Here is a 14,898-nt window from a genome sequence, read left to right as displayed (position 1 = left end):
TGGCCCTTTCCTCCCCTCTCCCAGCGGCCTGCCTGTATGGGCGGGGGCCACTGCTGCTGCCAACCTGCCTGGCCCTGCTCCTCCTCGTGCCTTGTTGTCCTGCCTGACTAAGCCTGCTCCTTGGGAGGGCTGGCCAATAGGGGCAAGGCAGAGCAGCAAAGCCCTCCCCTGCCAGCTCCAGCCCTGGCTGTTGCGCTCATCACAATATAGGGATGCAGCAGGGCCAGGAGCCGGGCAGCCACCCAAGGGCATGACGGGACCGGGAACGCCCCCTAGAAAGCGGGGGAGTCATGCCACCGGGTTATGGCAACCCTAACTGTGGCAGAGGCTAGCCTTCGGACTATGGCGTTCTGTCACTGTGGTCCTGCAGCAATCAGGGTGGGATCAGGGCAGCTTCTGGTCGCTCCTTTTGCCACGTCTGCATGACCCTGTAATTCTTGATGTATTTGGGGTGGACAATCCAAATTGTCCAAACCTGCTTTGGTTGGGGGGGGGGGGAGAGGAAATACAAAACTGCAGCTTTTCACAGAAGCCTGGTGACTCCATTAATATGGAGTTTAGCCTGTTGCCAGACTTGGAAATTATCAGCCAATTGTACTGTATGAATATAACATAGGCTGAAACAGTCAGGCAAAAAGTGTTGCCTTTGGGCCAATCCAGAGGCTGGTCCTAATTATAGGCTCTGTTTGACCCCATAATTACCATCATAGTCTATAGAAATACTTTAGCATTATGTGTAGAAAAATAAAATAGTCTATTGCTCTTATATTTTTAAAAGTCAATATAAGAAATCTATATGCAAATTAAACATATACTGGTCTCACCTATAGCATGGGAAGAATCCACCATGGATACTCGTGATACTGGTGTCAACAAACTGAAGAGCTGTAGTGTAAGGTCAGTGGTAGTAAGGGAAGTAAAACCTTTAAGCAGTAGCTGCTGGAGGCCTGAGAAATCTGTCCATTTTAGCTGTCCTTGTAGCTTTTCTAATTTTTCTCTGTTTTCTACTTTGTCCAGTGGCAAATGAACAAGTAGTTTATTCAGCAATCTTAATGCCATTAAATATTCAAACTCAAAATCAGATTCCATCAAAGCCACAGCAACCCAGAAGATGGTTGCCAGCAGATTAGTCGGATTGTTAATATTATTAGGATCTGTAAGACTATCTTTTAAAGAGGAGGAACTCCTAGTTTTGGAGGACAGGCCCTGCTGAGTGCAAGCCTGTATCCTGTCCAGTGTGGCACTGCGAGGAGGATCAGAGGATCTGTCGACATCACCAAACTTTTTTGGCACTGAAAAGCTCCTCTGGTGTCGGCTGCGCTCAGCAGTTGTTGTATTGCCACCTGCAGCTCCTGGATTCACATTCAGCTGTCCTGTACTCTTTCGATTTGCAGTCAGTTTTGAACTTGATGTCAAGTCTGGTGAGGATGATCTAAGGAAAAAAGTAATCGAAAGAAAGAAGGATTTAAACTGTACCCATCAACTGTACAGTTTTCACTGAGGGGGATAAAAAAAGCATTATCTCTTTGATAAGAATTTTTAAGCAACGAACTCAAAATAATGGAACTCAATCAAACTAATCAGATACAGCCTCATTCATTTCAAAATTAGGGAAACCTGCACTTATACAGTTGGCCATCCACATTCACGACCTTGAGACTCATGGTTTCGATTATTCACAAGGCCAAGGCCATTAATGTGGGCATTTCTCCTCGCTTTCCCTGCCTGGTCTCTCCTTGGGCAGCCCAGGGAGAGATAGGGGAAGTGAAGGCAGGAGGTGTCTCCCCCCCCCACCCTTGTCCACTGCAATCCTCTCCTTGGGCTGCCTAGGAAAAAGTGGGGAGGAGAAGGCTCTGGAGCAGCCAAGGCACCTCTTGCCTTCTCCTCCTTGATCCTCTCATTGGGCTGCCCATAGAAAGGATTGGGGAAGCAAAGGGTCTCAGAGGGGCCAAGGCAATTCTTGCCTTCTCCTCCCTAATCCTCTCCTTGGGTTTCCCAGGGAAAGGATCGGGGAGGCAAAGGGCCTCAGAGGGGCCAAGGCAAATCTTGCATTCTTCTCTCTGATCCTCTCCTTGGATTTCCCAGGGAAAGGATAGGGGAAGCATAGGGTCTCAGAGGGGTCAATGCACCTCTTCCTCCTCACTCTCTCCTTGGGCTGTCCAGGGAAAGAATAGGGGAGGAGAAGGGGCAGGGATCCAATTGAAGGGACAGGAGGGTGGGGAAAAAGAAGCATGCAGTGCTGCTCCTCTTCCACCACTCACCCTTCCCTTTAACTGGCTTCTAAGTGAGGGTGGGCTGGGCTGGAGTTATTCACGGTTTTTCCATATTCGCGGGGGTCTCATTCCCCTAACCCCTGTGAATATGGAGGGAAGTCTGTATAAGGAACTAGCATACTGTAGTGGTTATAGTATTACACTAAAAGTCTGTGAAGCAGAGTTGAAATCTTGCTCAGCATGGAGATCCGCTGGAAAAGACTCTGTATCTGCCCAAGAGAAAGACAATGGCAACCCCCCCCCTTTGAACAAATATTGCCAAGAAAACTCTGTGGTATGTTCATCTTAAAATAATAATTTACCATAATACAATGCTGCATTTTGCCATTTGTAAGAATTATAAAATTATTTATCCCAGCCGTGCAGAGGGAAAGAGAGGTACTGAGGGTACTGGAGCTTTGTCTTTATAATACAAAGCACAATGAGACCCCAAAATTAGAACAAACCTTCCCAAATTTCACCTAATACAATTTATTGACATCATATTGATTCAGTGACTCAAGTGTAGATATGAAGGTACTTACAGGGATTTCTACACATGGGGAAAGAATAAACAGGAACTAGTCTTGTTAAGTCAATTGTTGAGATGTGCTTTGGATTTGCAGTGAGATTATATACCATATATACTTGACTATAAATCGACCTCATGTATAAGTCAAGGGCACCTTTTGGGACCAAAATTAGGGATTTTGATATGACTTGTGGATAAATTGAAGATAAAATTTAGAAGCATGCAGCAAAGGATGTAAAGGACGATGTTTACTGTCTTCATACATGTCTTATTCAGATCCTTCTAAGCCCAATTCCGCTTGGCACTCTTTTGAGGGAAAGAACCAAAACAGTGCCACCACTGGCATTTTCCCACCCAAGCATTCAAAAGGCCAGAAGCAGCATCATGGTAAAAAGAGCAGAGGGGGCTGGTGCTTCTTTTGGGTGCTCCCAGGATGAACTAAGCTTTTACCTTTCGCCACTCTACTCAGAGAAGGAGAAGCGTTAAAATACACTACTTAAATTGACCCATGGATAAATTGACCCAGCTTTTTGGGGTCAATTTTTTGATAAAAATTTCTCGACTTATACATGAGTATATATAATAAGCGTTGCTATGTATCTTCAAATCATTTTTTACTTCAGTCAACCTTAAGATGAACCTAATTGAAATTGAAAAGGGTGGGTAAATTACAGTGTAAAGAGGGCGAAGGGGATAAATTATAGGCCAACAGAATGTACTTTGATAATGGGTAGCTGACTGAAGTACTCATTCCATTGCCTGTAACATGGGGGGGGGGGGGGGGGGAGGAGGTTCACCTTGCCCTCAACTTTACCACTGCTACTGGAAGGCTTTATTTTAATGTGTTAGCTGTTAGCAGAAAATATTAAAATTGTAATTATAGTTGCATTGCTTTCTCCTATTAAATTCAAAAGAGCTATAGACTTCAGTGGGTGGAAGTTATTGTAGAAGTAATAACTGGAAATAGAGTTGAGATCAAGGAAAAGGACCCTGATGGGGACAATATTAGATACTCTCCTTTCCAAAGAGGAAGAAAGTGCACACAAAGACAAAACAAACCACAAAAATAAATAATAGGCACCTGGTGCCACCTGACTTTAATTATTATTTATAGATCTGAAGCAGAAATTCAGAATAGTTCTAAATATCTTCTAACCACATCTCATGCACTGTTTGGCTAGAGCCATGTGTTTTGTGTAGTCTTCTGGCTCTCCTTTTGAGCTGGGCAAATAATCTACAGTTTCACAGTGTCAGTGCATTCTAGCTACACTCTTCAGCTGTACATTGCTTAAAGGATTTCCTATTGTCCTCTTCTTTTCTCTTATAATGCTCATATGCCTACTTAGATATATTATTTGACATATAATAAGAGTTGGCTGTGCTACTAAATTAGATTACTTATGTGTGGTTCATTTCAGGACATGAATTTGAGTGAAATTATCTCTGTTCTTGTGGAACTAAATCTGAATTCTTCATCAATTAGCTGAGTGATGTTTCACTGAACGGAAATTTATAATGAAAAGGAAACAATCTTACCGAGACAAAACTGTCAAGAGATCACTGTTCTTCAGGCAGTCATATAGATTATCCACTGTAGCTTCTAAGGTAAGAAGTGCTTCCATTACATAGCCCTGCCAAAAATACAAGAAGCAGGTTATTTAACTATCAAGGCTCAGCTATTGTCAGTAATATTAACCATCACATGTGTGTCTAATTCCAGTATTTTTAATTTAATGTTGCTAATCAAAGTTGCATTTATATGACTTGTTGAATTAACTGCGGAAGAGACATGACACGATGATTACCCCTCTGGATATTTTGTTAATCAGAAAAAATAACAAGCAAACAAGCAAAGGAATTACTTCTAGTTCACTAACTCAAACTCTGTGTGAATGGCAGAACTGAAGGTCAGTGCACATAATTAAATATTGTTGCATCTCTTTTGAAAATCTAGCTTCTGATGAATGGGTTGCCTGAATCATTTGCCATGAGCAGAACCTGGAATTCTGCTGTCCTCTGCATAGGTTCATTTATTTATTTAGGTTTGTTTGTTTTTTTGTTTAATTTTAGTCTGCCTTTCTTCCAGCACAGGATTTTAGGCAGTGTATAACATTTTAAAAACACAATACATCTAAAAAAAACTCTTAGTACCAAATTTAAAACACAATTAAACCAAACATTTATTTAAAAACCCCAAGTTAAATCAGTTTTAAAATCCTATTCAAAACATAAGATATGTTTCTTCAGATAATCAGGATCCAAATTGTTTAGGGCTCTAACGGTTATAACTAGAACTTTGAATGTTGCTTGGAAATGGATTTGTGGCCAGCGAAAACTGGCAGGGAGATCCGTGGTATTCCTTTTGGTTTTCTATCAAAATACTAACCGGACTTGATCCTGCCTAGCTTCTGAAATTAAATTTGATTTGTTCAGGATGGTATGGTGGTTCCATTTGTCTTTAGAGGTTTCTGGCATATTTTGCCATAGTGAAGGGCTCTCCAGGGATCATGTCTTCTGTACTTTGCCAGCATTAGGCCGAACAATTAACTTAATGTATCTGACTCTTTCCTGACTAAGTGTTACTCTTGGACGAATACTATGCTCTACCAGAACACAGAACAAAGACATACAGTTGGTAAGTGTTACAGACAAGTCACCAGAGTTATATAATTTCTTTACTTGTAAAAAGACTTTTATATAGTAAACAAAATTCAACATAGAGTTTAAAAGACAGAATTTCAATCATAGCACATAACTAAAATACAGAGCCAGTGTGGTGTAGTGGTTTGAGTGCTGGATTTGGCCAAGAAACCCACTGGGTGACCTTAGGCAAGTCATATGCTCTCAGCATCAAGGGAAGGCAATAAATGGCAAATCTCTTCTGAACAAATCTTGCCAAGAAAACCCCATGATAGGTTCACCTTAGGGTCCCCATAAGTTGAAAACAACTTAAAGGCACATATCAGTAACAGCAACAGATAACTAAAATAACAAGTGTTGCAAATATAACATATTTTCATATAAATACAATAATCTCCCTTATTAAATCTTGTAGCATAGGCCCTGTGGGGCTTTCCAGTTAGGAAAACCCTGGTTCTCTCTCTTTCTTTCTGAAATTTTATACAGGATTTTGTTATTGCAAAAGTTTATTTCCCTCTAAGACAGGGGTGCCCAACGTGGAAGGATGTAGGGGCTGAAATTAAGGTCGGCTAGGTTGTTCGAGCCGCCAATAGGTTTAGGACAGTGAAATGTAGGACATTTAGGTGCAATGTAGGACATTCAAACAAAATTAGGAAATTCCTCCTAATGTTGAGGTCGAATCTCTTTTCCTGCAGCATTGCATCCATTGACCAAATAAAAGCTGGAAGCATAAATGTAAATCCATACTTCTTAGCCATGCTCAACATGGAGGACATTGTGGAATCCCTCCTCCTGGACAGGAAGGCTGAGATGGGGGACATGTCCAGGAAAAAGAGGGAAAGTCTGGTCACCCTAAAGGAGAGGCATCCCCTCCCTCCCTCCCTTCTTTACTTCCATGCATCTCTTTTGGGGCATCCTCCTCCTGCTGATTTTTTGGCCCCAGGCCTCCAGAAATCCTTTGGTGGGCCATAAGTTGTGCACCCCTACTCTAAGACTTCTAAGGCTGAATTACTCTTGCTTCTTGACAATCTCTGAAATTACAATTATTGGTAGTGTTCCTCACACAAGGCAAGGTTTAGGTATGTATAATCTCAATATAGTTTTGGACCACATTCATTAGAACCTTGGCTTTCTGCTTCACCTGAAAGGTGTCTGCCTACCTGATATTATGTGATGTTTTTTCTGACTACTACAAGATGTGTTAAGAAATATATGTGACTGGATTTTTATTGCAAGTCTCTTTACTGGAATATTTTGTATTCTCTTTGAAGGGATGTCATATTGAGGGGGGAGCTAGCTTGTTTTCTGCTGCTTCAGAGACTGGAACACAGAGCAATGGATGCAAGCTGCAGGAAAAGAGATTTGACCTCAACATTAGGAGGAACTTCCTGACAGTAAGGGCTGTTTGATAGTGGAACAAACTCCCTTGGAGTGTAGTGGAGTCTCCTTCCTTGGAGGTCTTTAAACAGAGGCTGGATGGCCATCTGTCAGGGATGCGTTGATTTAGGTTTCCTGCATGGCAGGGGGTTGGACTGGATGGCCCTTGGGGTCTCTTCCAACTCTATGATTCTATCAGTGTCACTCTACACTACTGCTGCTACTCAATAGCTTACCTTCACTGTGTTGTGGAATTTGGCACATTTAGTCTGGCTCCTCAGCAAAAGCCTGTCTGACATGGGAAAGCCTATCAGTACAAACCCTATCATCAGCATTGCCTCTTGCCTCACAGGAAAGGTAATGGCATTGTAGGAACACAGAGGGTATTTTTGATAGTGGCAATTCATGGCCTGTGCCACAATCTGCTCCTACTCTTTCTTCTCCATCATCTGTATCCAATTATGCAGTACATTTTGTGCAAATGTTCCATGGTCCAACCCAGTCATATTTAGGTAGATTTAAAAAGTCTGTTATTTGAAACCCCGAAGAACTGCTGCCAGTCAGTTTAGATAACCTGGATGAAACAAAGCAGCTTCCCATGTTCCTATGAATACAAGGCAATAGAACATTTGTACCTGAATCTCCTCTCCATGTTCTCCTATAACTTCCACTAATCTTGAAAGGAGATCTGACAATGCGTGTGCAGAAAGAGGCTGCTTTAGCGCCCGAAATATCTGGAAAGAGCGGCCAGCATAATGTCTTGACGAGCTGGAGAGAGCTGTCTGCAAAGCAATCTCACTAAGATGCTGCTCCAAATGAAAACCTAATCAGTAAAAACCAAACAGGATTAATACCTCAAAACATTCACAAATAGATGTTAATGTGTAACACTACAACTTTTGATTTACAGTTCTTACTCTTAAAAGTTTAGTAGCATTTGTATATATGTGTGTGTATGTGCATATACAGTTATGTAAAGGGACTGTATTCAGTCAGTGAAAACAAACTCAAAAAGTACAAATAAAGTAGGTCTTTGATATCTGCTGAGGTTTGTTTCCAGGACTCATCATAGATACCAAAATCAATGGATACAAAAGTCCAATTAAATATAGTGGACAGGAGAATGGTGTCTCTTATATTAAATGGAAAAAATAAGGTTTGCTTTTTGGATTTTTTTTTGGGGGGGGGGGGGAGATTTTCAAGCCATGGATAGTTAAAACTGTGGATGCAGAATCCATGGATAAGAAGGGCTGACTAGTGATAATTATCTTGACAGTGCCCATCAACAAATCAAGTTTGGAGGTAATATAGATATCCTTGCGTTAGTAAGTAATTACAAGTAATGTAATTAAAATATCCCACTCCCCCCACAGTGACATCTATGAAAGAAAGGAAGTCTTTATTATTACGAAGGGCAACCAGAAACAAAGGGTCAAGTTCAGAAGGCTAGTCAAAGACATTTTCTCCCTCTGTTAGTAACATTCTTTCAGTCTCATAATTATAAACAAAAGTAAAAAGTAAAAGCTCTCAAATTTTATTACCAGGCATGGCAGCATAGCCTTCCTTACATTTGCTCTGAGATAGAAAAACACACCATGGATTGTCCAATACAAAACAATTTGTAAGAGTTGCTCCTTCTGTAAGGGTCATCTTAAAAGCAATTATTCAATACCTGACTTGGAATCTTTAAAGACAGACACAACATGGCGCAAGAAATTGGTGAGCTGCTCTGCACTCTTTGTATTCTGGTTCTTGGGAGTGATATCTTCATGGCACCAAAGTGGACCAAATGCCCTTAAAAGAAGAAATTGTACATATATTGCATGTTAAAATTAAGTAGATAGCTTTAAACAGTATAACTGTAATCACCCATTCACAAATTAAGCAGGATAACTGCATAATGAGCTCATTCAACATAATTCATTACTATTTAAAGGAAAATAATGGTCAATACCACTGGACGTGTTACAGAAACTAGACTGAAAGATCATGAACCTGCCAGTTTCAGTAATTAATCAAAACATGACTCCTCATAATACAACAAACATAGTGCATATTTTATGATGGCCAAAGTCTGTACTTTCACACGCTCTGGCTTGAATGTAATATTGCCAACCACTTGCAAAGGCTTTTAATAATTTAATAGCCTACAGAGCTCAGAAAAGGACTGGGAATTCATTATGAGATCTCTTTGATGGAACATATCCTACAAGTAATTATGAAACAGGGAAATTCTTCTAAAGGTATATAGCAATGCTCTAAAGGTTGAAACTCACAATATTTCTGTTCTTTCTTGATTACCTGGTAGTTAGAAATTCAATTAGCTTGTTTGCCTTTTCATCTGTTTCCACGGCTGGGTCTATGTCTTCTATCTCCTGGGTGATCTGTGGGAGGTTTCCACTGCTCCCTCCAAGGCTGATACTGGAGGAGGTAGAGCTAGAGCTGAGGCCGGAGTCTGGTACAGGAGAAGACTGATACTCCCTCAGAAAGTCAAAGCCACCTAGCAGCAATTGGGGAAAGCAGATAAATATGGAATGCACCACTGAGGTCAGAATTCAATGAGAAAGATTAGGACAAATATGTTTTTAAAAGAATTAGCTGCCACAAACCCACACTAAAGAGAGTATATAAAAACAGAAGAGATTAACAATCAGATATGTAGTCTGGAAACATTACACAATAGCTAAATGCCATATATAGTGCTGTTTATCTGAAAAAAGTATGTTCCTCTACTAGCAGAAGTTGGTCTAGAAAGCTTATCAATTTACATATTTGGACAACACATTTAAACAAGATTCCTCTGCAAACTACTGGTTTGTACCACAGCATGTGCTTTGTAAGCCAAAGGAACATATAAAATACTTTGAGTAAGATCTAAAGAGGACCAGTTCTGAATGAGTGAGGCACACAGGCTTACATCTCACACTCTTGGCACCTCTATGGACATAGTTTAGAATAGAGGAACAAGTGAGGAGAAAATCATCTGCTGATTGTGCATTATGTAGCATCAGAAGGGGTGGGATATAAATAAAGTATTATTATTATTATCATCATCATCATCATCATTATCATCATTATCATTTTAATAATATTGGGGAGCACAGATTAGGCTTATGTGGGTAAGTATTCTGAACAGAATAAATTTGCAAATTTCCTATTACTAATAGGAAAACTATTAATTGCTCCAGTATCAGTGCTAGATTATGCCCTCTCCTTGCATACTGTATATACTCATGTATAAGTCTATAAATTTTAATCAAAAAATTGACCCAAAAAACTGAATTTGACTTCTCCACAGGTCAATGTAAGTAGTGTACTTTAACTCTTATAAAAGAAAGGAACCATTCCCAGGTGAAAGCCAAGAATGCAATCTGTCTTGGAAGCACTGATCCCCTCATCCATTAAGCCTTTTGTATGAGCACAAGCATGCATCTTTGGTACTGTTTTCCTCTGTTTCATCCTTTAGATACTTTGTTATATGCCTCTGTTTTAGCCTCAACTTATCCACAGGTCATATCAAAATCCATAATTTGGGCCCCAAAACCTGTCCTTGACTTATACATGAGACCAACTTACAGTCTAATATATACGGTATTTTCTCTAGTTGTGGAATACTGCTTTTAAAATTTTAGACCCTTACTTTGTTGTTCTAAAATATTAGGCTTGGATTATAAGCAAAATGACTTTCACATCATAATGAAGGGTTCAACATTAGATAATTGAACATAACTACAAGAGAAGTAACTTCCTACCATTGGCCCATTTCAACTCAGTTTTGTTGATACTGACAAGCAGCAGTACAGGACTGCAAAACAGCCAAAAAATATCTCCTTTTTTATGTACCATAAAAAATAAACATAAGAATTTTAAAACAAAAAGCATTCCGTACATACTACAGTATGTAGTTAATTGACAAATCATTCTGAGTTCTGCAAGTTCATGTTGTTTACTGTTCAACTATCTACATTCCTTCTGAGAGGTTTTTGATTAATGTTATGATAGTCATTTATCTTCATTTATTCTGGCTATGCACCAAAGCAACTGATTAACAAAGATGTGGAACTCAAAAAGTCAAATGAAAAATTCTGTTCTTTTTGGAATTTACACAGTACAGTTTCTGTAGGACTGAACTAAACTGAAGCTCCATTCTGGTACATATTTTCTTAACACTATGTGCTAAAATATGCAATTAAGCTTAGCTTTAAGTGTCCTAGGAACTAAAGCAAAATGTTTCTAGATCACAAAGAAAACCTAGTTTTGGCATCTGGTTAGTAAACTTAGTATTAAAGCAACCATAGCACAGATACCTATTCACATGCAGACACTTCTGTGCAGAAGCCATTTTTCCTTTATGTTCTCCTCTTACTTGTGAACTGTATGTGAGTAATGTGGGTGGGGCCAGGACTCCTGGGATGGTGGCGAGATTTCTTGCCTCCATGTTGCCTTTACGAAACAACGGACAATGTGTTGCGATGCAACGACTTTAATGATAGACAGGTGTTCTTCCAACAAAAGTTTAAACTAACAGAAGATTTAGCAATGCGCTGCAGGTTACTTCACCCCTAGCAAGGGAACATCTTTGGGGACTAGTACCGTTGACAACACTTTTTGCTCCTCTCCTCGTCTGCTTTTTCTACTACTGTCAGGCCCGATCTGTGTTCTCAATACTGTCTCTTCTTGTCCCACCACATGCCTTCCAAAGTATCTCCGGTCCCACTCCTCGAATAGGGAAACCACTCTTCTTTTTTAATCCCTAAGTCTCTGTCCCAAGAAGGGTCTCTCACCGTCACCTTCCCATGGGGACAGGCCTGGGGTCTTCTGCGGCCATGCTAAAGGGGTGCCAGCCAGCCATCCCATCCTGGGCTTCGAGTCACCTCAGCTTGCCCTCTCGCGACTGCCTCCACACGCTCCCGTCTTCTTCAACACCCTCCTCCACCGACCACCTGTCCCTTGCCTTTTATCTTCTCTAGGCCCTGCCCTTCTAAGGCTCTGCCCCTTCCCCTTCTCGGGGCCCTGCTCTCTCTATTTCTTCTTCCATCAGCCATCCAACTGTTTCCCATCTTTTGGCATTTTCGACCTCTTCTGTCTCCTCTCCCTCGTCTTCTTCTCCATCAACCCACCTTTGCCTCCCCACCCGGCCACAAGTAAAGCAGCCATATGACAGGGTAGATAAAGGGGAAGATTCAAACCCCCCCCCCCCCAACTATAGCATCATATTTAATATAGCTCCCATTTTCATGGAACTGGACCACAGGACATCCCAGCATGCACCATGGTTACATGTGAAGGGCAGCACAGTGTGGCAAAATAACAGAGAGGTCATGCCCCCAGAAGCCCTGCCCCTGCATCGGCTGACATCCTGGTCGGGGACGACACTGGGAACACACATATTACATAAACTATTGATTTGCCCTACATTTCTCTGCTGCATTTTTCTGTTCTTTAAGGACAGAAAGAATACCACAGGAGCAAATGTGGGACAAGAGGATTGACAAGGAACAAGACAAGATGAAGCAAAACACCAGGATATACAGTAACACCTATTCCTCCTTACCTGTATAGACATACTCAGGTAGACATGCAGACTGCACTGTGAGGGTTTTGATTTCATTCATTTCTCTGGTCTGAAGCAGCACTGAAGCAATGGCTTGAAAATTGCTATTACATGACAGAGCAATCAAAAGATGAAGCAGCAGCTTTTTACTATGCTCAAAAACCTCAGGGCGGTAATGGTCAAGACCTAAGGGAAAGTCATTAATAGCAAATTTTGAATATGAAATAAAATTATATTAATATTCCAGAAACAACAAACGGTTCTGAGTAGTTCACAACAATTAAATGTTTGTTGCCCTTAACAACAAACACCATAACCACAACAAAATAGTTTTTGCCCCCTCTTAGCATAGTTTGCATGAAATTGATGCTTGTGAAAGTTAGGACGGCAACATTTAATTGGCTAAATTATTAAGACAATATTTTTAACTTACTACAAAAGTGTTCATAATTAACTTGGAGCAGATATTTTATAATTTTTTGAACTAGAGATATTTACTAGGAGATATTTACTAAATTACTAATAGAATGGAAGGCTGAGCAGTTCCAACTTATCATTCCTTTACTACCAGTAGTTGTTTGGATAATTCCTTAGCTGTCATCAAGATGCTGTCATACAAGGTAGAAATTAATCTTGGTAATTTAAACATGTGCTTTTTCCTTTTAGCTGAGCTTGTGAAAATGTGTGCTAAAGTAATTAATTGATTCTTTAGTGTGCTTATATTCTAATTACTCAACCATGTCAGCCACTGTCCTGAGCCAACTATTTACAGGATTATGGAAGTATGATGCTGGTACAGGGACAACTCATCCCTTCAAAGTTTTAGTCCTAGTATATGGACAACAATTTTGCCAGTGCTTATTGTTTTGATCTTCTACTGTACTGTTCTGTTGCTTATGTGGCCTCCATCCCTCCACCTCCCTAAGAATAAGAAGTTATTCTTAAGGAGAACAATATATGTGTAAGAGAAAAGAGTGTAGTTCTTACAAATCAGATAGAAAATGGAGCTCTTCTTGGCAAAGATATCACCAAGTAGGAATCCATATTTGCAGTTCCCTGTCTTACAAACGAATATTTGCCAGATCACCCAATCCTTTTCTATAAACACATGCATAATGATACTATTTAGCCAAACTATTTGTAACAGAAACTTGTAAGCACCAGTAACAACACACATTCATTTCAAAACAGTAGAATCTCATGTTGGTACTTATCTGATCAATGCATAAACATTTGGTGGGAAAAACGTATTTCATTTTTGTTTTGACTGTGCTATATTGCTATTAATAAATTTTGTTCATACAAACATGAGAGCAAAAGCAGGCAAATCCAATTTTTGGGGGATGTTAACAAGCAGTACATAGAAAACTAAACAATGAAATAAGTTACCAAGGAAGAATATAAAGTTTCACTTAGCTAGCAACTCAGTTTTAATTCTTGCTCAATATATCTTACCTAAGAAGAGGGCATGCAATAATAATGGGAGGTGAAGAGCCCAGTCTTCTCTTACACTGTGATCTACTACCATCTCAGTCATGAAGATGACAGCAATATTACACCTATCAGAAAAAAGAAGATGAATGAATTCACAAAATGTAAGAAGAACAGGAGGAAAAAATCAGCAGCAATTACACAATAGTTGAAATAATTGAACTATAACATAGAAACTATGGGGGATTAAAAAAACTGATATAAGGAAAGGCACAGGTTGTATCAAACTATGTCCGTGTATTGGCAGAAGACCATCTACTAGTAGGGTGGATTCCCCCCTCCCTGCTGAAAGCCCCATGCCCTTCAAAAATCTGCTTCAGAGTGTTAGGAGCCCTAGGAAGGTGTGTACTTAGGGTGTGCCTATACTGCAGAATTAATGCAGTTTGACACCACTTTGACTGTCTTGATTCCACAATGTGAAATTCTGGGATCAAACTGCACTATTTCTACAATGTAGATGCATCCTCAATCTACTATTTTGATAAAGAAGAGGTGTTGTGGTAAAGGCTTATAGAAATATGCCTTTTAAAATATAATACAGTATCATTCAAAACTCCATTTGTGTTGTGATTCTGAAAGGCACAGGTCGAAGCTTCACATAGGCTTTCTTTAAACAGAATGCCTGGCAATACAAAGTTTAATTTTGTTTATTTTGCTGAATCTAGATCACTCATTCTCTGGCATCAGTGTTTCTAGACATCAGAATAATTCTATTGACTGAATAATATTAAAGAAAGGACCATTCGTGCATGGCATGATAAATGCCTTGAATGACTAGTAACTGAAATCGGTGGATGGGCACTATGAAACCCTAGGGAGAATGCTCAGCAACTGTTCAGCTCAGTCAGCATCCAGAAAAAAAAAAGTGAAGATTAATTTTACAGGGTGTATAAACTCACATCTCTATCTTGGGTGACAGATGGAGTGGGAGAAGGGCCATGCCACTGGCAAAAAATAACTTGTTCACCACAAGGAAAAATTGTGCAAGGATCACTATCAGGGCATAACATGTTGTGAGACAAATAAGGGTTACCCTCCTCTGTGTTTCCGTT

General features: G+C 40.0%; 1 protein-coding gene across 4 annotated transcripts in view; it reads right to left on the bottom strand.

The window, feature by feature from the left end:
* The window catches only part of FRY (FRY microtubule binding protein), a 225,898-nt gene that overhangs the window by 57,915 nt on the left and 153,085 nt on the right, over nt 1-14,898 (bottom strand). For all 4 annotated transcript variants that reach the window (XM_042460592.1, XM_042460591.1, XM_042460590.1 and 1 more), the window contains 7 exons: nt 13,811-13,914; nt 12,356-12,541; nt 9,103-9,301; nt 8,474-8,595; nt 7,437-7,624; nt 4,321-4,415; nt 825-1,432 (listed from right to left, as the gene is read on the bottom strand). In XM_042460592.1, coding sequence (XP_042316526.1) covers nt 825-1,432; nt 4,321-4,415; nt 7,437-7,624; nt 8,474-8,595; nt 9,103-9,301; nt 12,356-12,541; nt 13,811-13,914 — 1,502 coding nt within the window. The remainder of the gene's footprint in view (nt 1-824; nt 1,433-4,320; nt 4,416-7,436; nt 7,625-8,473; nt 8,596-9,102; nt 9,302-12,355; nt 12,542-13,810; nt 13,915-14,898) is intronic.

This window comes from Sceloporus undulatus, chromosome 3, assembly GCF_019175285.1.
Source record: "Sceloporus undulatus isolate JIND9_A2432 ecotype Alabama chromosome 3, SceUnd_v1.1, whole genome shotgun sequence".
Classification (NCBI taxonomy): Eukaryota; Metazoa; Chordata; class Lepidosauria; order Squamata; family Phrynosomatidae; genus Sceloporus; species Sceloporus undulatus.
Note: the sequence above shows the minus strand (reverse complement) of the source record. Positions and strands in the feature narration are given on the sequence as shown.